General features: G+C 42.4%; 1 protein-coding gene across 1 annotated transcript in view; it reads right to left on the bottom strand.

Moving 5' to 3' along the window:
• Positions 1-2163: 2163 nt before the first annotated feature.
• The window catches only part of WDR36 (WD repeat domain 36), a 54013-nt gene continuing 33854 nt past the window's right edge, over positions 2164-22322 (bottom strand). Inside the window, exons 17-23 of the mRNA XM_015419331.1 lie at positions 19364-19471; positions 17759-17856; positions 9410-9552; positions 8080-8199; positions 7227-7308; positions 4398-4585; positions 2164-2348 (exon numbers count right to left, since the gene is read on the bottom strand). Coding sequence (XP_015274817.1) covers positions 2199-2348; positions 4398-4585; positions 7227-7308; positions 8080-8199; positions 9410-9552; positions 17759-17856; positions 19364-19471 — 889 coding nt within the window. The 3' untranslated portion in view covers positions 2164-2198. The remainder of the gene's footprint in view (positions 2349-4397; positions 4586-7226; positions 7309-8079; positions 8200-9409; positions 9553-17758; positions 17857-19363; positions 19472-22322) is intronic.

Below are 22322 nucleotides of genomic sequence, written 5' to 3'. Positions count from 1 at the left end.
TCTGGTGAGCAACGGAGTAACCGGCAGCTTACGGTGCTGAGATAACGCCACAAAGGAGGACTGCTTCACCTGTTGTGTCTGCAGTCTTTCTCCCTTGTTCAACTAGAAATGAAAGGAAGAAGAAAATGAAATTGGAAAAGTGAGGAATGGGGGGAAGCAGCAGATGGGAAGCAGAAAAACGGGGAAGTGTTTTGCCCATATTTTTGCTGACAAATCTAAAACTTATTGTCGCAGAAACCTGAATCAGGATTCTCTTCTCCAAGAAGTGGTTGTGTTTAAACAGAAATAAAACTAATTTAGCTCTATTACCACGTTGATGCTTACTGTTCCAGAAATATATATAAAACATTTTTTTCCCCAAACTGCCCTACTGACTTCAGAGCACAACCTCGACTAGATACTCTTGAGCTTTCGTGATGCTTTGGGCCTCAACCATGATAATCTTTTGTTGTTGTTGTTCAGTCGCACAGTCGAGTCCGACTCTTCGCGACCCCATGGACCAGCTCCCTCCAGGCCCTCCTGTCCTCCACTAATAATCTAGGTGACTCTTAAAAGCTGCAAACATTTTTGTTATTTATATTTTGAACTGGCAAATCAGAGCCAAAAACAAAACTTGTTTCCCAAACTAGCCATTTCACAAGATTTTGAATTATTCTTTAAAAAAGAAATGCTAGTCATAACCACTGACACAGCTGCTGTGCCTCTTCCCCTTGTGAGGTTTGACACTCCTAGTAAATTGAACACTGGACACTGAACTGACACCATAACCAATTTAACCAGTTATATTCAATATGAAAAGCTAGGTGCTTTGTTGCCAATATACCCCACCAAGGAGACAGTACCCTCATCTGCTTCAGCCTATGGTCACCTCAGCACTCAGTAGTGTAAGAAGGCTAACTCTCACAAGCTCACAGTACTCAGGATTACTGTTGATAAATTGAATAATGTAGCTTGCCTGTCAGAAGTGTAGTGGAGGAGATGAATAACATGGTTTGCTAGGGCAATGTGTAGCAAAGACAGGTAATTAAGCAGTTGAACAAGGCACAGGTGTGGCAGGTGTTCCGGGGGATGGCCGACACCATTCCTTCTACTGTTCACTGCTGTAGGTATACCTAGGAGGTGCTGGCCCAGGAATGAACCGGGAACCATTTGTGTGCTTGGCCAGGACCATTTTCACTGAGCTTCAGCTCCATATAAGCTCCATCTAATGAAAGGTGTTTTGACTCCTGAAAGTTCATACCCTGAAATTCTTGTTGGTCTCTAAGGTGCAACTAGACTCGAATCCAGAAGCTCCATGTAATGATCCTTTAAGGCCAAGCTATACAACTGGGATCATTCCACACATAGTACCGGAGACATGCCTCTTGAAACAAAGGCTCCCTTCACAGTCCTCACCAGTCTGTTCCTACAGCTTGTGAGGTTATGTTGCCGCTCAGTGGAAAGTGAGGAATAGGCTCTGTTGTGCTTATATCTTTTTTTCCTCAAAAATACTTTTGCTAGCTGGATGCTCCATCTGCCTCCTCAACATGCTAGCTGTGCCTTTGTTAGAATTAAGATAATGACAGAAAGTGGCAGGAATACCCTCATAGGTGCCTCCTGTACATGGGTACTGTGGGGGTAATGCCTGTAGTCAGGAATGACATGGGCAGGGGGTGGTAAATGTGCTGCTGAATACTCTGTTGAAGTGGCTGTTGTTGCCATGTGATCCCTCTTTTCTACCAGATTTCTTCTAATCTGCTGCTGGGAAACAGGACATAGAATAATTACTTCAGTGCCAGCTCAGGCTCATCGGCATCTGTTTTACGTTGAACCACAGGACTGCAATTTTTCCTGTGAATTCTGCACAGATCTATCTGATAAACAAAAGTGTTCTTATACTTATGCATTATCTCTCACAATTTTTAAAGAATTTTCCTTTTCTTTATGAAGCTCCCAACGGACTCCCACACAAGTAACTCTTTAAAAAGAAGTTTGGATTTATTTTTGGATATTGAATCATCTTATTATAAACTAGGATGTAATTTAAATACATACATTTTTGAAAATACACATTTCTATTCACATTTGAGCAAAACGAAGTTATCAGTTCAGCCTGCACTTTGAAAACTTGAGATGTATAATATCCATTATTACACGATACAAGCTTTATACAAGGAGCTAAAGATATAACATCTTGATTCTTAAGAACAAAAGGCACTTTATAACAAGGCAGTCTTCAAGTAATTTAAAATGCAAAGGCTTTGGTTGAAAAGAGTCTGTAAATGGATCCACAGTTGCTCAAGCTGGGGTGACAGTCTGGATAATTCTGCCAGCAATGCTGGCTCTGAGGAAAGGATTTTAAGGTGCAACTGAAATGGAACATAACATTCATTATTTAGAGACATCGTAGGAAATACATTTTAGGATCACTTTGTCAATGTGCTACTGCCCCATCATTGCTATACTTTAAATATTAATGGATATCCTCTAACATAAAGTCAAAGTTACACAAATGCAGACTAAAACATAATCATATCTTTCCAAATTAACTCCTTTCTGTAACCCTTGAGAGGTAGCACCATGAGACAAAGCTCTGCTCTTATATAGATAACGGAAGTAACAAACAGTAGCACAAGACAGCTTTGGGGGGGGGGAGGATCACTACTAGACAGTTTCCACAGTAGTGAAAACCCCCTTGTTGAGGCCTTTGTTGATGCCTTTATATCCGCATGGTATTTCAAATTCTCTGCAGTGGAATTTCCCTTACTAGGTGCAGACCCAAGCTTTCCCCCTTCTTTCCCTGTGTTTTGTGAATCCCCAATTTTTGCAACTTTTTTTTGCCTCAGGTACGAATGCACCACTTTCTGGTGGGGAACTCCCCCTGCCCGCAATTTCCCCCTCCGCTGCGCATCCATTTCCTCATTCATATGACCACCCTTCTTTTCCGGATGCAATTTCCTATTTTTAAAACATTATACCTGTCACGTTATTGTGTTGTTAAACTGTCAAGACAGGCAGGTCTGACTGGTGCAGGGGTTATTTCCTAGTGTTTTGCCAGCTGGTCCCCCCCCCCCTGCAACAAAGGTTCCACAACATGGGGAATGAGCGGTGGGGGGGGGGGAAGGTAGAAAAGACACTTCGATCCTGGTTCCTTTGTTTAAAGAGGAAGGTTTAGGAGACTTCAGGAGGATCCTTCTGTAGCACAGTGGAAACATCCCAGTCTTCGAACCAAAATGTACTGAATTTGAACCCCAGATGTAGCAGAATTTTTTGTTAAAAAACAGGCTTTAAAAAAACTGGGCATTTATTTAAAAACAGTTGCTCGAAAGCTGACTCTAGGGATGCGGTGCTCATCTCCGTTTCCAAGCCAAAGGGCCAGCACTGTCCAGAGACATTTCCATGGTCATGTGGCCAGCATGACTAGACGCCGAGGGGCACCAGGCAACATTTTCTTGTGAAAGACTAAGGTGGGGGAGGGAGTGCAAAGAAGCCCCCTAGTGTTTTGTGGTGCTTTCCTTCTCCCCCTACCCCAAGCAATCCTGAGTGTTTTGGGGACACAAATATATATGCATGTATGGACGATTCACTCCTTGTGGAAAAATGGATTTACCAAATACCCCTCCCTCTCCCAGTTAATGTTGTTGTTAAGAAAAAAAAAAATTGAATGCCCATAAAAAAATTCTGCCCCCTCTGGGATTCAAACTCACAACCTTTAGGGTGTAAAACCATGATGTTTTCACTGTGCTACAAGGGCTTCCTTGGTTAATGCCTCTCAAACTTCCTCTTTAAACCATGTACCAAGATAGAAGTGTCTTTTCTGCCCCCCACAGTTCAGCTGTTTAAACAGGTACTTCTAAAAAAAAGGCACTTGATTTATTTGGTTTGATTTGGACACATGTGGCTACTGCAGCCACATGGAAGTTTATAATTTCTCTTTTTAACAAATCTGTACATAGACATGTGTATTGCCCCCCGTGGGAACATGAGCTGCCAATCAAAAAGTGCTTCTGCCTGGTGATTGCATTGCAATGCTACCATGCATGCATGAACAAAAAAAGAGAGGGGGGGGGGCAACGTAAGTGACCACTGCATGCTGGGAAGAAAATATTCATGGTTACTGCAGAAATCATGTGGTGGGTTGAAGCTTTGCCATAACCACGGGAAACACTGAGGAAAATGCCCTACTGCAAAACTACTGGCGCAGACCTGCGGCACTGAATGGGAGTCCAAAGTGACACTTTTGAGGGGTAAATTCCTACTGCGGAAATGGTCCTAGAGAAAAATCAATGCTCTGAAATACTTCTCCCTCTCCACCTCCCAAATATCTGTCTTGGTTATTCAAAGTGGAGACTGCTCTGGACAAATGAGTGTCACTGTCTATCATTGGCAATATCACTGCAGTCAAAATGAACATTTACCTTTAGAAACAAAGCCAGATATGCCTGAGCCAGCTCAAAGTCACACCTTGTGTCCAGCATTGCTCCGATCATTCTTAGAAAGCTCTGCATCACCTTTACGGAACCACCATCATCAGGAGACAAGCCTCTCAGTTCTATCTCAATATTAGCTGGTCCCATGTCCTTCAGAATACCGAGTGGGGACTCATCTGTCAGAGCATTAATAATACAGTTAGAGCTCAACAAATATCAAAGCATTAAATGTCAGAGTGTACTGAACAGCTGCCCTACCGGCAGCACTCAAATGAGACTGAAGCATCTGCACACTGTCTAAAGCAGCCATTAGGTGAAAGTAAGGGTACAGCATCAGCAGGTGTTCTTGCTCCCCAAAATCTCTGGAAATTGAGGCAGTAAACGGAATACTTAAAAAATGCTCCAGCTGCACCTATGGGTTCTCTTACTTTCTTCTTGGGACCACAGGTTCTGTGCTTATGTTCTACAGAGCCCCATCTTTTCCAGTGTGAGGATACAACATCCATACACATAGGGATGCTCATAGGGCTCGACAAAACTTTGTTGTTCCCCTTGGTGGGGTCCCTCCGTAGGTACTGTACCAGAATGCTACAGAGAATGGGAGGTCTCAGAACACATTTCATAAAACTGACTCTTCTCTGTTAAATCACATTCCTTGGCACTAATTTTAATATTGATCCAATATTGCTGAGATAGTTCTTGCATGCTTTACTCTAAGATTTTAGGATACAGCTTGTTTTATTGTTTATATGTATGATTGCGCCATTTGCCCTGACCTCGATAGCCCAGGCAAGCCCAATCTCGGAAGCTAAACAGGGTTGCCAAAGTACTTGGATGGGAGACCTCCTTGAAATACCAGAGCCAGGAGCAGGCTTTACCCAGCCACCTCTCTGAATATCCTCCAGGCTCCCAGTAGGGGTCAGTCACCAGAGGTTGCCATGAGTTCCAGGCGCACGTGCACACACACACAAAATACAAAAACTAAACAAATAAAGGATTGTTCCATTCAAAGCGCATTAAGGCACCTAGCTTTGCAGGAGTTACAGCTGTTCTCAAGTATATGAATGCTGGCTGGATTTTTTCTCTCCTGGTTTTCACCACAAAAAGTCACTCCACTGGCTGCCCATCAGTTACCAGGCTCAATTTAAGGTATTGGCTATCACGTACAAAGCGCCATTATGGCCTTCGACCCGAATATCTACGAAACCACCTCTCCCCCTATTCTCCACCACAACCACCTTCCTGTTCTGAGTAGGGCCTTCTGCAGGTGCCAGCCTGCAAACGGGCAAAATAACAACTGCCCCCACCTTACGGAATGGCCTCCCACTCTTCTGGCTTCCTGCAAACTATGCAAAACTGGATTATTCAAGAGGGCTTTTCTAGGTAGGCAGCAGGGCTGCACTGTACAAAATGATTCACAAAGTTACTTGACTAAATTACTAGGGACTATGGTCTTTACTACTGCATATAGGATATGTAGGATCTTAATATTTAATTTTTGCATCATTTAACGTCTTGTGTTAATACTTTTGCTTTTCGTCAGTCATATTTTTAGACTTCTGGCTGGTTCTACAACCCAAATCCTATTGCACTATTGAATGCCCCACTGTGTGGATTATATTGACTCACTCTGTAATCCACCTTGAGTCCAAGTGAGAAAGTCTGACTATAGATAATGTAAATAAAATAAGAATAAAATTTTGTACTTGGCACTGTTTTAAAAAGTTGCTGATTTGGTTCTCAAAGCTGCAAAATGCCAAATGTGGAGGTATTTTTACATCAGGAGACAGAGTTGTTGCGGTCTCATTCAAAATGGTTTTATATTTTTTGGACTCAAGGAAAAGGACTTAATATATATAATTAGAAACTTACTAGAATACAAATTATACAGAATCACTTTCTAGTATTTACCAATCAGCTCAGGTGAGGATGTGTTTGTCTCCAGTCTTTTTGGCTGTTTTACCCTTTGCCTAGTTTGATAACATCACCCATTATTGCTTTATAACTACCTTTTCTCCTGGCTCATGACAGGGTTGAGCTGCTGGTTTTAATATGGTGGATCTTACCTTGTTTTATAATATTCACAATGATTTTTACTGTTTGATTCTGTATGGACATCTCTATAACATTTGTATCCTACTCTTCTTCTAAGGAGTTAACGATAGCATATATGATAATCCCCTCTCTGTTTTAGCTTCATAACAACTGTATGAGCTAGGCAAGACTAAGTGAGATACACCAATCCAAAGTCACCCATAACTTCGTAACTGCATAGGGATTTGAACCCAGGTCTCCCTGACCTAATCTGATATACATACCATAATATCATAATATTGTATTGACTCTCAAGAGCATTGCGCTGGGTGTGTGTAGTACAAAATGTTTTGAATAAATAAAATAGTATCCACCTGTACAACAAGATTTCCTTTTTCAAAGTCTGACAACAAATCTATTGGCAATAGGGGGCTAGTCTACTAAAAGGCATTTTCAGTTGTCTGGCTGTTCATTCTGTGGGTCTAAGTAAATTTTAACCTATCAGTAGGGTCAGCCACAAAGACAACATGATTATGAGGGTGATATTTCTAGTTGAACGCAAGGACTCTGCATACAGCTGTATATTACAGAAATGGCATTCCTCACAGATGAGGAAAAATTTATCCTTCATCTCAAGCTTTACTTCGAAAGTCAGTTGGTTTTTTAAGGCATCCATTTCTAATGTAAGTCTTCAGGATGAAAGTACACAACTCTTTTCCAGCCAGTTCTTTATACCAAAATGTCAGAATTCACCTCTTTCCTTTGCTGTTTCATATAACTTACAGTTGCTCTTGCTCAAGGCTTCTTCAAGCTGCACATGGAATTCCGATTTTTGTGCCAACACTCCAAGTTTCACTAGTTTTGACTGGAATATAGAAAAAATAGTTGCCACTTGAAATGTGTGAAAAAAACGTTACATATCAATATTTTTTTCTGAGGAAGTATATATTTAGATGGAATTTATGAATAATATAAAATAGTTCACATTTTTAAGAATTGGTTTCAATGAATTAGAGATCCTTCAATTAACAATTGTATTAAAAATGGAAGGCGGCAGCTGTCACAGTTTGAAGGAATCACATCCATTTATTATTACCCTTCCCCAGATTTATTTACTATTTTCAGGCTAGATGTACATGTGTGCAGAAATACACACCATTAACAAAAACAAATGGAAGAAATCAAAACAAGGATTTATTTGAGCCCCGTCTTTCTGTGGACTGGCAGTTCCAAATATCTGTTTATATTAGGCTCTGCAGTGTGTTCTGTGTATTTGTAAGTATATGTACAACGACAAAATGGACAGATACATAGTCTACAGAGAATGTGACAACGGGTATGAAGTATTAGGTTGGATACGAGATAGTTATCTATAATATCACTTTAATACCCACTAACGGTGCTGTGAAGAGTTTTCAAATATGTTGTAATGGAGACCAAAACTGAAAGAAACTTCTGTAAAATGAAGGAGAGTCCTAAACCAGGCAATGATCTAGGTATTAAACCTTACAGAGGAAAAAAGGGGGCATAATATATTTCATCAGACATACTTTTAAGAGTACTGAAACGGCTGAGAGAGATATATAGTGAAGTTCCGTGTTGTGAAGATACTTATTACAAACAGGTCCCTTTTTACCTGCTCTCTGTCATTTTCATGTTCAACAGAAGCATATCGCGGTATGAGACCAGGAACAGTGGGAATGAAGAATGGTGCAGATTTTGGCACTTTCGGTGGTTCTTTCGGTTTATTCTTTTTCTGTAAATGAGAGATTTTACACCATCAAGTTTTCTTATTTGGATTGTAACTTTAAGAATACAAAGTTTCTTAATTTTCCAACTATGACAGCAGCTAAAAGTCTAATATAACACACCCTACCTGAATATGAAACATAGATGAACTGTTTAACATTAAGAAATAGTATTGAAGGATTTTTAAGAAGTTCTTTTTCCTGAGAACCCCAAAGGAAATCCAGAGGTTACTGTAAGCCACTGCTATCATCTCCTCTAATGGTAAACTTTGTGGCCCTGCCCAATTGCTGTAATAGGAAGGGGGAGGGGTCACCCATTAAAACAAGGAGGATTTCTGTATAACTTGGGGAACCCTACAGGTATATAGAGAAGTATTTTAGGTAACAAATAAAACACAAAAAAGAATGCTGCCAAGTACACTGTATTGCTGCAGGTGCAAACACACAAGGGGCCATGAGCACACCAACCCCTTTGACCTCCATTAAACCAGCCATCACTGTACATTAGGCTAGCTCTTGCCTCTTCTCTATGGAGCCACAAACTAAGAACCTCACCCTCCTCCTGCTCAGATGAGGCATGCAGCTTCCACCCAGTACTGTCTGTCATAGGAGTCCAAATTTGTGGGTGAATCAATTATGAAAGCCAGAGGAGCCAAGAAGGCTAGGAAGAATCAGGGTTTTTAACAGTTTTAATAACTGACTTTTTATCACTCACTATCTGGCCGTTAGAAGAAATCAAGGCAGCCAGTGAGAGAGCATGACTGCTCTAATGCTTGCTAGTTCCACTGGGAACAACAAAACTATAGCCACCACAGCTACAGGGTAAACAGCATGCCCCACAGGTTTAGGCTCAAACCAGAAAAGTTGCTACATTACAACAATGGAGACACACTGCAATAGTTTGTTGCAGGTCTCCAGTTGTGAAGATTCAAATAAAAATCCAGAAAGAAGAGGATAAAAAGGAGGTTCCTTAAACGTCCAATTGTTACAAAAAACTCTAAGGAGGTCCCTGCTTCAAAATGCAGTTCTTCAGGAAACAGGTTTTGTTTACTATTTGCCATTTTGCCATAAGGAGGTCCCTGCTTCAAAGTGCAGTTCTTCAGGAAACAGGTTTTGTTTACTTTTTGCCATTTATGCTAGAAAACAACCCAACAATATACAAATAACAAGACCAGGTCCTGATCAGACGTCTTTGAATGTATGGTGTAGTCATGTTACCTTAATAACATCAAGATTAAGTAGGTTCTTCCATCTAGATTCTGACAATGTAGAAAGGGTCACTAGTGTGTCTCCCAGCTGCTCTGGAGAATCATATTCTATCATCTCATCACTTGTTTCTTCCTCTTCTGTGACATCTGCATCTTTGAATTGTAACAGGTAGGGGGGAAAATCAGCCAATACTGGGAAAGATATATTCCAAGGATAGTAAAGCTTGAGTGACCAGGGAATCGTCAAGAACATTTAGGTAATTATTTCTCTACAGCTACATTTCAGATATAATGATGTGCAGAGGGTAAAATAGCCTCAGTCAAGACACACTGTGAAGAACATGCCTGCAGCTGGAGACAATGACTGAGAATGTTCATTTCAGTCCATACTGCAGCAGACAGAAATACACACTGGTATTTCCATACCTGAGGCTTACAAGTGACCAATCAGCCTTGGCCAAGAGTTTCCTATTTAAGCAGACTACATACCTGGCTATCCCTCAGTTTTTCCTCTCATTGAGCCTCTTCTTCTTGGCAATGGAGGGAAAGGGGGACCTACTAATGCCCAAGTGCTTCTTTTTAATTTAAATTATGATTGTGGAATAATGAACGGTGCCCTCCAAATTTATTAATTTTTTTTTAGTCACCACTCACCTGAAGGGTCTTGTGGTAACTTACAACATTAAGGTCCGTAAGGTAAAAAACAACATAAAAACCAATATAAAACATTAAAATTAAAATATAAAAAAATGTGGCTATCATCATACTACTATTAAAACAAACCAAACGTGTGGTTACACTCCAGCTTTTCATGCCCTGCAGAGACTAAGCAAGCCTGGCAGGGCTCGGATGTCATCCAAGAGTGCATTCTACAGGATAGGGGCCAGAGGGTAGAGACAGTTTGGTGTAGTGGTTAAGAGTGGCGGACTCGAATCTGGAGAACCAGGTTTGATTCCCCACTCCTCCACATGCAGCCAGCTGGGTGACCTTGGGTCAGTCACAGTTCTCTCATGAGCAGTTCTCAGGCAGAGCTCTCTCAGCCCCACCTACCTCACAGGGTGTCTGTTGCAGGGAGAGGAAGTGAAGGAGACTGTAAGCCACTCTGAGTGAAGGGTGGAGTATTAATCCAACTCTTCTTCTTCTTCACAACTTCTTCCCCTGCTGACAGCTAACCAAGCCATCCTGGGACCAGGCACATGCAAGAGGCCCTTGGATGATGATCGAAGAGAGCACAGGGGTTTGTAACGGGAGAGGCGATCCCATTGGTATGAGGGTCCCAGACCATTAAGGACTTTAAAGGTTAACACCAACACCTTGAATTGGATCCGGCAACTAATTGGTAGTCAGTGCAGCTGCCGCAGAATTAGAGTAATATCAGCTGACAGTGGTGTTCCAGTCAACAACCTGGCAGCTGCATTCTGGACCACCTGCAGTTTCCAAAGCGTTTGCACAGGCAGCCCTATGTGGAGTGAACCTCTAGTGCATACTGGAGGTGACAATTGCATGGATCAATGTGGCAAGGTCTGACTCAGACAAATAAGGAGCCAGCTGGCGGACCGGGCATAGGTGAAAAAACAGTGACCGTGCTACCATGGAAACCTGTTTATCCAATGATAGTACAGAATCCAACCACACCCTGAGGCTCTTTACAGAGTCTACAGCCGTTAACTGGACACCATCAAGACTCGGGAGTGACCCTCCAGCTAGCATTCCAGTTTTTCCCAGCCACATGACCTTTGTCTTGGATGGATTCAACTTCAGCCATCTCACCCTTAACCACTGGACTACCATATCCAGGCACTGGGATAATGCTGAGAGCCCTGCTGCCACCAGCTGCTTATCCAGCCAGAGGAAGAGCTTATCCAGAAGGAGGAAGTCCTATACTTCCTCTAGTGACTGCTTCTCTATATAAGAAGGCAAAACTGATGTTGTATGTGTGCATGTGCCAGGATATTTTGGGTGAAACATCTCTCCACTCCTTTCCAGTAAAATTTGATCTAGCCAACAGAGAGCAACCCCTGGACTGGTCACTTACAATGAACAAGATTTCTTTAAATAAATCAAAATTTAAAACTTTTAAAATAGCACTTCTAAAACAATAGCTCTTCAGATTTTGTAACTACTAGCATTTTATGTCCCCTCATGGATCACTGCCTTGGCGTGGCGAGGGGGCTTGCGTGGTTCGATGAGGCTGTGGGTTATGCTGTGAAGGGCCACCCAAGATGGACAGGCCACAGCAGAGAACTCAGACCAAGCGTGATCCCCTGGAGAAGGAAATGGCAACCCACTCCAGTATTTTTGCCAAGAAAACCCCATGGACTCTATCAAAAGGCTAAAAGATATGACGCCGGAAGATGAGCCCCTCAGGTCGGAAGGTGTCCAATATGCTACTGGGGAAGAGCAGAGGGCAAGTACAAGTAACCCCAGAAAGAGTGAAGCGGCTGGGCCAAAGCCGAAAGGACGCTCAGTTGTGGATGTGTCTGATGGTGAAAGGAAAGTCCGATGCTGCAAAGAACAATACTGCATAGGAACCTGGAATGTAAGATCTATGAATCAAGGTAAGCTTGACGTGGTCAAAAATGAGATGGCAAGACTGAACATCGATATCCTAGGAATCAGTGAACTAAAGTGGACAGGAATGGGCGAATTTAACTCAGAAGACCATTATATCTACTACTGTGGCCAGGAATCTCGTAGAAAAAATGGTGTGGCCTTTATAGTCAACAAGAGAGTGCAAAAGGCAGTACTGGGATACAATCTCAAAAATGACAGAATGATTTCGGTCCGATTCCAAGGCAAACCATTCAACATCACAGTAATCCAAGTCTATGCCCCAACCACTGATGCAGAAGAGGCTGAAGTGGACCGGTTCTATGAAGACCTACAACACCTCCTAGAACTAACACCAAAAAATGATGTCCTCATCATCATAGGGGACTGGAATGCTAAAGTAGGAAGTCAAAAGGTAACCGGAATAACAGACAAGTTTGGCCTTGGAAAGCAAAATGAAGCAGGGCAAAGGTTAACAGAGTTTTGTCAAGAGAACACACTGGTCATAGCGAACACCCTTTTCCAACAACCTAAGAGACGACTCTACACATGGACATCACCAGATGGGCAACACCGAAATCAGATTGACTATATAATTTGCAGTCAAAGATGGAGAAGCTCTATCCAGTCAGTAAAAACAAGACCTGGAGCTGACTGTGGTTCAGATCATGAGCTACTCATTGCAAAATTCAGACTTAAACTGAAGAAAATCGGGAAAACCATGAGGCCATTCAGGTTTGACCTAGATCACATCCCTGATGAATATACAGTAGAGGTGAAGAATAGATTCAAGGGTCTGGATTTGATAGATAGAGTGCCTGAAGAACTATGGACAGAGGTTCGTGACATCGTACAGGAGGCAGCAATCACCACCATACCAAAGAAAAAGAAATGCAAGAAAGCAAAATGGCTTTCTGATGAGGCTTTACAAATAGCAGAGGAAAGAAGGAAAGCGAAAGGCAAAGGCGAAAAGGAAAGATTTACCCAACTGAACGCAGATTTCCAGAGAACAGCAAGGAGAGATAAGGAGGCCTTCCTGAATGAACAGTGCAAAGTAATAGAAGAAAACAATAGAATGGGAAGGACTAGAGATCTCTTCAAGAAAATTGGAGAAATCAAGGGAGCGTTCCATGCAAAGCTGGCCATGATAAAGGACAAAAACGGTAGGGACCTAACAGAAGCAGAAGAGATTAGGAAAAGATGGCAAGAATACACAGAAGAACTATACAAGAAAGACCTCGATGTCCTTGACAACCACGACGGTATAATCACTGACCTCGAGCCAGACATCCTGGAATGTGAAGTTAAATGGGCCTTAGAAAGCATTACTAACAACAAAGCTAGTGGAGGTGATGGTATCCCAGCTGAGCTATTCAAAGTCTTAGAAGAGGATGCTGTTAAAGTTCTGCACTCCATTTGCCAGCAAATTTGGAAAACGCAACAGTGGCCACAGGATTGGAAAAGATCAGTATACATTCCAATCCCAAAGAAGGGCAATGCCAAGGAATGTTCAAACTATCGCACAATTGCACTCATATCACACGCTAGCAAGGTCATGCTCAAGATCCTACAAGCTAGGCTTCAACAGTACGTGGATAGAGAACTACCAGAAGTACAAGCTGGGTTTCGAAGAGGTAGAGGAACGAGAGATCATATTGCCAACATTCGCTGGATTATGGAGAAAGCAAGAGAGTACCAGAAAAATATCTACTTCTGCTTCATTGACTATGCTAAAGCCTTTGACTGTGTGGATCACAACAAACTATGGCAGGTCCTTAAAGAGATGGGAGTACCAGACCACCTCACATGTCTCTTGAGAAACCTGTATAAGGGCCAAGAAGCGACAGTTAGAACCGGATACGGAACAACTGATTGGTTCAGCATAGGAAAAGGAGTACGACAAGGATGTATACTGTCACCTTGCTTATTTAATATATATGCAGAGTACATCATGCGAAATGCTGGCCTGGATGAATCACAAGCGGGAATTAAGATTGCTGGGGAAAAGATCAACAACCTCAGATATGCAGATGATACCACTCTAATGGCTGAAAGTGAAAAGGATCTAAAGAGCCTCTTGCTCAGAGTAAAAGAGGAGAGCGCAAAAGTGGGCTTGAAGCTCAACATCAAAAAAACTAAGATCATGGCATCCGGCCCCATCACTCCTTGGCAAATAGAAGGGGAAGTCGTGGAAGTAGTGACAGACTTCACGTTCCTGGGATCCCAGATCACCGCAGACTGTGACAGCAGCCATGAAATTAAAAGATGCCTGCTCCTTGGGAGGAAAGCGATGGCGAACCTAAACAGCATGATAAAAAGTAGAGATATCACCCTGCCAACAAAAGTCCGCATGGTCAAAGCAATGTATTCCCAGTAGTCATTTATGGCTGCGAGAGTTGGACTATAAGGAAGGCCGAGCGCTGAAGAATAGATTCTTTTGAACTGTGGTGCTGGAGAAGACTCTTGAGATTTCCCGGGACTGCAAGGAGATCAAATCAGTCAATCCTAAAAGAAATCAACCCTGACTGTTCCCTGGAAAGCCAGATAATGAAACTGAAGCTCAAATACTTTGGCCACCAAATGAGAAGGGACCACTCACTGGAGAAGACCCTGATGCTGGGAAAGATTGAAGGTCAAAGAAGACGGGGACGGCAAAGGATGAGATGGTTAGACAGTGTCATAGATGCAACGAACATGAGGTTGAGCAAACGTCAGAGGACGGCGGAAGACCGGAAGGCCTGGCGTGATCTAGTCCATGGGGTCGCGAAGAGTCGGACTCGACTGTGCGACTGAACAACAACAAAAATCAATATTGGTGTGCCGAAAGATTTTTTTTTTAAAGAAAAGGCTCTCAGAAGGTATAGCTGTGAATCTAGGTTATGCTTCTAGAGAAGCCTGTGCACTCTTGTGACAACATGAAATCTGGATTGCTTCCAATTTCGTTACGCATCATTTCTAATAATTGTATAAATTGTACTTTCAGCAGCACATCATCAGGATATGCAAACAATGACAGCTCTAAGTCTTAGTCACTGATACTACTGCAAGATGTTCTGTGTAGACTCTTTATTAGATGGGAGTGTGTCACAACATCTACATTTCTTCCCGAACAAAAACAATTTGAAAGACCCAATTTGTATCAACGTAGGTGAGACTGAGCAACATCAATTAGCAAGGCCCTTGACTCTGACTTGGAAAAGCAAGGTGAGTTGGTTCTTCAGAATTCTAAGTCTTGGTATGCTCCTAGACCTACAGCTGTTCCTGGAAGTGTAAACTGTGGCAGAGGTGAAAAGTGCATTCCACCAATTTCAGCAAGTGAAGAAGGATGCCTCTTCCCCTATGATACAGCACTTGGCAGCCATCATGCCATTTCCCGACAACGGACTGCTAGCACAGTGTTCCATGAGAAGCTGACCTTGATGACTGACTGTTGGCAAATAACATAAGAGGAGAAGATGATGATGATGACGAAGACAAAGAAGAAGATAAAGATGATGACGATGACGACAAAGATGAAGACGACGACGAAGAGGAGTTGATTTTATACTCCACCCTTAATTATCCAAAGGAGCAATTTACAATCTCCTTTCCCTTCCTCTCCCCACAACAGGCACCCTGTGAGGTAGGTGGGGCTGAGAGAGCTCTGACAGAACTCCTCTTGAGAGAACAGCTCTGAGAGAACTATGACTGACCCAAGGTCTTCCAGCTGGCTGCACGTGGAGGAGTGGAGAATCAACCGGTTCCCCAGATTAGAGCCCACCACTTTTAACCACTACACAACACTGGCTCTCTACTAAATCAACCACACTGGCTCTCTGCTAAATTAGACCAAAAGATTCATCTAGTTTAACATCCTGTTGTTCCTCACAAAAGCCTTTAAGGAGAAGGCAACAGCAATCCCACACTGCTGCTCTCCATCAAGTGGTATTCAATGGCATAGTACCTCTGAACATTGGAGGCTTTATTTAGCCATCATGGCTAACAGCTATTGATAGACCTATGCTCTACGCATTAACTGGGCAACATTGAGATAAGCTCTCTGCAAGTCAATTCTCATTTATTTATCCTTTCTATCCAACTCAACTATTTTCCTGTTCAGGTTTACAAGCAATTATATATTTTCTAACATTTGCCTTCAAAAAGCTGCAGCTAATACCAGCTTTGAAATCGTATCTTAATTCCCTTATGGGAGGAAGTGCCTGGAGTTAAAGATGCTGAGGAATGTAAAGGCTGGGACACTAAAGTTGTCAAAAGCTGTTGCAAGCTAAACTATGTCATAGACCTAATAATTAATTCTTTAAAATAATATTTGATTTTTAAAGTTTTAGTGCAACACATTTTGCTAATAGAAGATACCTGCAAATTACCAAGTTAGATCTCTGCTAAAACAATTACTGAATACTACCAAAAGGCTGCTTGGCAGTCTAATATAGCAATGAGGACATGCAAGCGTCTACAGGAACCAGAGGACACAGTTACAACTCCAGCACGTAAGCAAAAAAGAACTGAAAATTACTTCTCAACAAAAGAGACGGAGGCATTTAATATTCCTATTGCTAATGCAGTCCTAGCCGACACATTTGTCCTTGAGGAAAATCAAAAAGGTGATATTATGGAAGAAGAGATCATCTTACAAACAGAGAAGAAAAATGAGGAAGCTGACAATCCTCTGAAAGAGCTTTCAATGCTGACTGCTAAGACAGTGGAGCTTATATTTGTATCTTTGCACCGAAATAGCTCCAATGTTGAACAACTCACAAGGACAGTGTCAAACATATGTGGACTGATCAGCCCAATAGCTAAGGAATCTAATGCAGCCCGGATTGGCAGCAGTCTGACGTCAACAGGAGATAAGCTAGGAGCTGGTCTGAAACCTAGCCTAAGGAAGGAGTCATTTAAAATGACCCACAGCCAAGAAAGGTTTGTCTATCCATCTGCCGATACAAAGGCCAGTCCATCATTTGGAGCTCCAAAAGGCAGGCTATTATATATTTCAGAACTCTTTTTCCAAAATACAAAGCCCTAATAGATCTTTCTATGGTGGAAATGCTAAATAGATCAAGCCAAACACAGAGGATATTACTCACTTTTAATAGCCTACAAGTTCCAGCATTACTTTTCCGACAAAGATTCTTCTTGAACTCCAAAGGGATTTTTCCAGTTAGAGTTTTTGCCAACTCTAACATAACCCCTCTGCTCCCAAATTTACAGCATGCTAAAATGCCAGAAAAGTTGAAGGAGTTGCCTATAAAACCTTCATCTACGAAGACCTCTGCATTTGTACAACACCAGATTGAAGATCTTTAGATACTGCCTGTGAATCTCCAATAGACAATGCCTGCTCCCACTTGGAGAATTCTATTGAAGAAGATCTAATAAACTCCTTTCCGACTCTCCCTACCTCAGAACAATCTGCAATAACAACCCGATTGGACTGACTTAGATCAAAACGTTCAGTGTCCAAGAAGAGCCCATGGATCCAAACAGCACCTCATAATCTAGAGGGAGACAATTCAGCAGCAAATTTGCCTACTTTAGTTATAAACTCATCCCCTAAAACTACCTGATGTTTTTTGATAGATCTATTTCAAAGTCCCTTAAGTAAGTTACATGAAAAACAGTGAAAACTATGGCCCATCGCTGCACTGATAAAAGAGTTAACATAACCTCTTCCTTTATATTGGCTGGTGTAGGAGCCTAATCATTAATATGAACAGAGAAACAGCAGATTATTTTTAAAAAACAAGTTCTCTCTTGCTGTGACTGTCCCGAACAAAATATGGCAAAATCCAGCAACACACATAAATACCTTCAGCTGGACTGGTTCCAGGCAGCATTACTACTGAAGGCTCATAATCAGTTGGAAGTGGACGCAAAGAGACAAGCGAATACAAGGAGCGGTTAGACCTGGGGAGAGACAAAAAGATTACCCAATTTTTTTTGGGGGGGGGACGACAACACTCTATGTCCTGTGGTCCTTCTCCCTGTAGATACAATTTCAGAATTGAGGTTTCACAAATAAAATGTCAGCTAAGTCTCCATTCCTTTGGACTGGAAACCAAAGAAACATGCCAACTAATCCCATGCTCCCTCTCTTGGGCCTTGGACATTTTTTCTGGATAGCAACCACACCCTCCATCCCCAAATGCCAAAATGCTTTTGAAGATCAGGGGCATTTCATAAGTAGTTTGACATGGCATGTGGCTATTAAATCAGAACTCTACTGGACTCACTTGAAGTAACATTTTGGATCCCAGAATTCTATGGTAGAAAGTTCAAGGAAAACAAACAAAACTCGTTTCCAAGTCCTTGATTTCAGAATTTAGTTGTACTTGGAGAACTGGCCCAGTAGATTCAGTAGAAAAATATGACTTCACAGATCAATTTTCCCAAGAACACAATGTGTGCCTTTTGGAAATATGCCCTATGAAACTTTGCATGGAAGAACACAACAATGGGAAATCATCATAATTGTGCATTAAAAGCTGACATTTCTTTTTCAGATTTATATACTCTGAGTTCTTATGAGTTAGATTCTTCTAGGTAGCTTACAAATAAGTCTGCACAAAGTTGTTGTCAGTCTCAGCAATGGCAGGCTGTGTATAAAAAACAGACCTTTTTACCCTATACCGGCTGGCACCCATGCCCAAGAGCAAATAGGGCACAGGATGTGCACAGCCTCAGCTATGTCAGCGCAGCAAAGAGCAGGCCATCCCCAGAAGCACCCACTCTCAGACCTATCTAGGAGCAACATGCATGACAACAGGCAGGTGGGCAGGATGGAATGAGTCAAGGGCTGCTCTGCCCACACAGGAGCTGATCACAGTTACAATCCCAAGAGGGGGAGGCTTCATGGAACTGGCCTCCTACCTTGCTGTTGTCAGTGGCAACTACAGCCATCTTGGCTAAGTACTGTTAAAACGAACAGTGACTCGGCAATGAGCTCAAACCTGCTCTTGGCACACAGTTCTTCCCACAAATTGGTCCAGAAAACATTTGGTGGACTGTGATGAAATAGGCCAGCAGCATCTCATTCTACTACTACCTACGTAATATTTGTTCAGAATGACCTCTTAACAGGAAAAATGTCCATAGTCTAATTCCCTAGGCTTCATGGCTCTATTCTTTTGAGCCATAGCCACTACTTCCAAAGAGAAGTAATTTCCCCAACTGACATTTCTCAACTGTCAATCTCTTAACTGTCCCTCCTTCCCCAAGATTCTAAAAGGGGTTACCCTACCAGGTAGCTGTGCTACCCATTTAATCAATTTCCATTCTCTTCTAACCAATGAATTCTCTTACAACGTCAAGAAACACTATCCACTCTAAACATCTACATTAAAAACTGAAAGAAATATTTAGCATATAAACATATAAAACTATTTGATGAAATCATTTCATCATATGGACTTACCACAGGTAAATTCCAAGGTCATCCACATGGGAAGAAGCTAGAAAATCTCCAGTAGGAGACATAGTAATGCTTACTGCTGCTGAATCTAACAGGAAACAATCTACCAGGCTACAAAGAGAAACAGAATCTGTTATTATCACATAATAGATAGTATGTTTCCATTACTGGCTGGCATATAATGCATGAAAGCAGATGTATTATTTATTTATTTATTCAATTTATACGCTGCCCTCCCCGCCAAGGCAGGCTCAGGGGGGCTTACATAAAATAATGCATGAAAATAATGCATGAAAGCAGATGTCACTAATAGTAAGTGCATATACTTCAAATAATCCAATAAAACATCATGTCGTAGCTAAGCTCTCTGTTTTTTCCTGGGACACCTGTTAGCATGGTTATATCAAACAGAATTTATTTGTCCATAAAAATTCTATTTAAGCTGCTTGTAGGGAGCAAGACAACCTCTTATCACACCATGTATTATTCTACTAGAAATAAGGTATTGTGGAAATAAATACAATGCGCTCTAGAAAGAGGATCTGGGAGAGTGCTCTGGCCTTGGGCACTCAGCGTCAATTTGCTGTGCTGACATCAGCAGGGTATAATGACACAGAGTCCACCATTTTCTCCAGAGGAACTGATCTCTGCTACCTGAAGAGCAGTTGTAATTTTGAGTGATCGCCACCCCTCACCTGGACATTGGCAACAATGGTTCCCCAGGAGGAAATTTATTTATTTATTTATTTTATTTTTAAGTATTTTTACCCCGCCCTCCCCGCGAGCGGTTTGGAGGGTGGAGTCTATGGCATTGTACTTGCCTGAGGTCCCACCCCTCCTCTAACCTCACCCTCTCCAGGCTCTACCCCTCAAATCTCCAGACATTTCCCAATGTGGAATTGGCAACCCTATTACCCTCCCAGCCAACCATCAACCTACCTTTTATCTGCCCCTCTGACTTCAGCTTTCCATCTCCTCCCCCCTCTTTCCTAGAGAACAGTTGTAATTCTGAGTGATCACCAGCCCTCCCCTGGAGATTGGCAACAATGGTTCCCCAAGAGGAAATGGCTGCTTTTGAGGGCGGAGTCTATGGCATTGTACGTGTTTGAGGTTCCACCCCTCCTCAAACCCCACCCTCTCCAGGCTCCACCCCTCAAGTCTCCAGGAATTTCCCAACCTGGAGTTGGCAACCCTATCTTCTTTGCAGTCAAGCATCAACCTGCTGTAATCTGGCCCTCACTCTTCAGCTTTCTGTCTCCCCCCAACTGCAGCCTCTACCATGCTCTGAAGCCCTGACTGAGACATCACATTGGCTGCCATAGGGGGGCCATCTCAGCAGGTATAAGGACACAGAGTCCACCATTTTCTCCAGGGGAACTGATCACTGCCATCTGGAGAACAGTTGTAATTCTGAGTGATCTCCAGCCCTCACCTGGAGATCGGCAACAATGGTTCCCCAGGAGGAAAAGTACAAGTTTTCTCTGCAATAGGGATCAAAGCAGCTTACATCATTCTCCTCTCCCCCTTTTGACTTGCACAACAACCTTGTTTTACTAACAGAACCAAGCTTGGTTGCCTAGAAATTTTCAGAGTTTATTCTGACAGGAAAGTGGCCATGCTGGCAGTGGGCGGGGGAAGGGATTACGCTGAAAGTCTGTGACTGGTCAGAAATCACAGCTTCCACAGCAAGAACCTGGGTCTGGCAGACCCTGCTCTGAGGTGCTAACTGCTATGCTTAGGGTAGCCAACCTCCAGGTGGAGCCTGAAGATCACCGGGTATCACAACTGAACTCCAGACAACAGATCTCTTCCCATCCTGGAAAAAATAACTGCTTTGGCATTCTGTTCAGCTGAGGCCTCTCCCCTCCCCAAACTCTGGCTTTCTTAGACACAAAATATCCAGGAATTTCCCAACTGGAGCTGCCAACACTAGTCAGAACTGGCTCCAATGAGTTCCTCACAAAGGCCTGGAAAGGGTTTCCTTTGTCTTTTTACTGAAAGAACCAAGCTTGGTTGCGTACCAACAGCAACTGAGGGAAAAGTTAGTCCCACAGAGGAGCCAAGCAGGAGAAGTGTCTTTGTCAGGAGAGAGAGCCGTTTGCCAGTTATTCTGACAGGGAACAGTGGCTGAAGTGGAAGTGGGCGGGGAAGAGGAGCAGATCCAGCACCTAACCAATGGCACGCGAGTACTCTTGAGTGGCAGCTGATGGGCCAATGGCTGATGGGAGCGCATTGCACAGCCAATGGGAGATCTGAAAACGACCAATATGCTAAGAGGATTATTATATTCAGATACCAAAGAATATGGTTCACATCCCAAGAACTACACCTAAGAGTTTCAATATGCTCAGTGTGAATTTTAAAAACCTTTCCCCCTCTTTGAATTACAAAAGATATGGAACTAAAGTACAGAAGCTGCCCAAAAACACTGAACCCCCAACAGAAAGAAATGTGTAAACAAAAACTCTCAGTAGATATAAGGGATAATGATTCTATTCTCTTGTCTACAAGAGTTCAAAAGAATACGTTCATTCCACAGAGGATCCAAAACCAGATATACAGCAACAACAATCTGCTTATGAAGTACTGTGTGTGAATGAACCAATATTGCCATTAATTAAGCAGCCTTCTATACATCATTATCTTTTCGAATATAATAAACCCACCATATTAGTTACACGTTATTCTGTATAAGACAAGGTGGAGATGGAAAAAATGAGTAGCAGGTTCAACTGGATTCCGAGCAGGTTGCAAAAAGTCACCTAATCTCCCACTTGTTGCTAATTACAATGCCTGGTGAGGGGGAGGTAAAATTGAAATGAAATAATCCCACAGAACTAAAAATATGAAAACTCTGTGGAAACACTCAAGTGGTCAACTCAAGAACAGTGATCAGTACTACAGGAAAAGAGTTCATCTGGAACTACTGACCAGCCCCAATACTCTTTCACATGGTTCAGCA

The sequence above is a fragment of the Gekko japonicus genome, unplaced genomic scaffold (genome assembly GCF_001447785.1).
Source record: "Gekko japonicus isolate JY-2015 unplaced genomic scaffold, Gekko_japonicus_V1.1 scaffold257, whole genome shotgun sequence".
In the NCBI taxonomy this organism is placed as follows: Eukaryota; Metazoa; Chordata; class Lepidosauria; order Squamata; family Gekkonidae; genus Gekko; species Gekko japonicus.
Note: the sequence above shows the minus strand (reverse complement) of the source record. Positions and strands in the feature narration are given on the sequence as shown.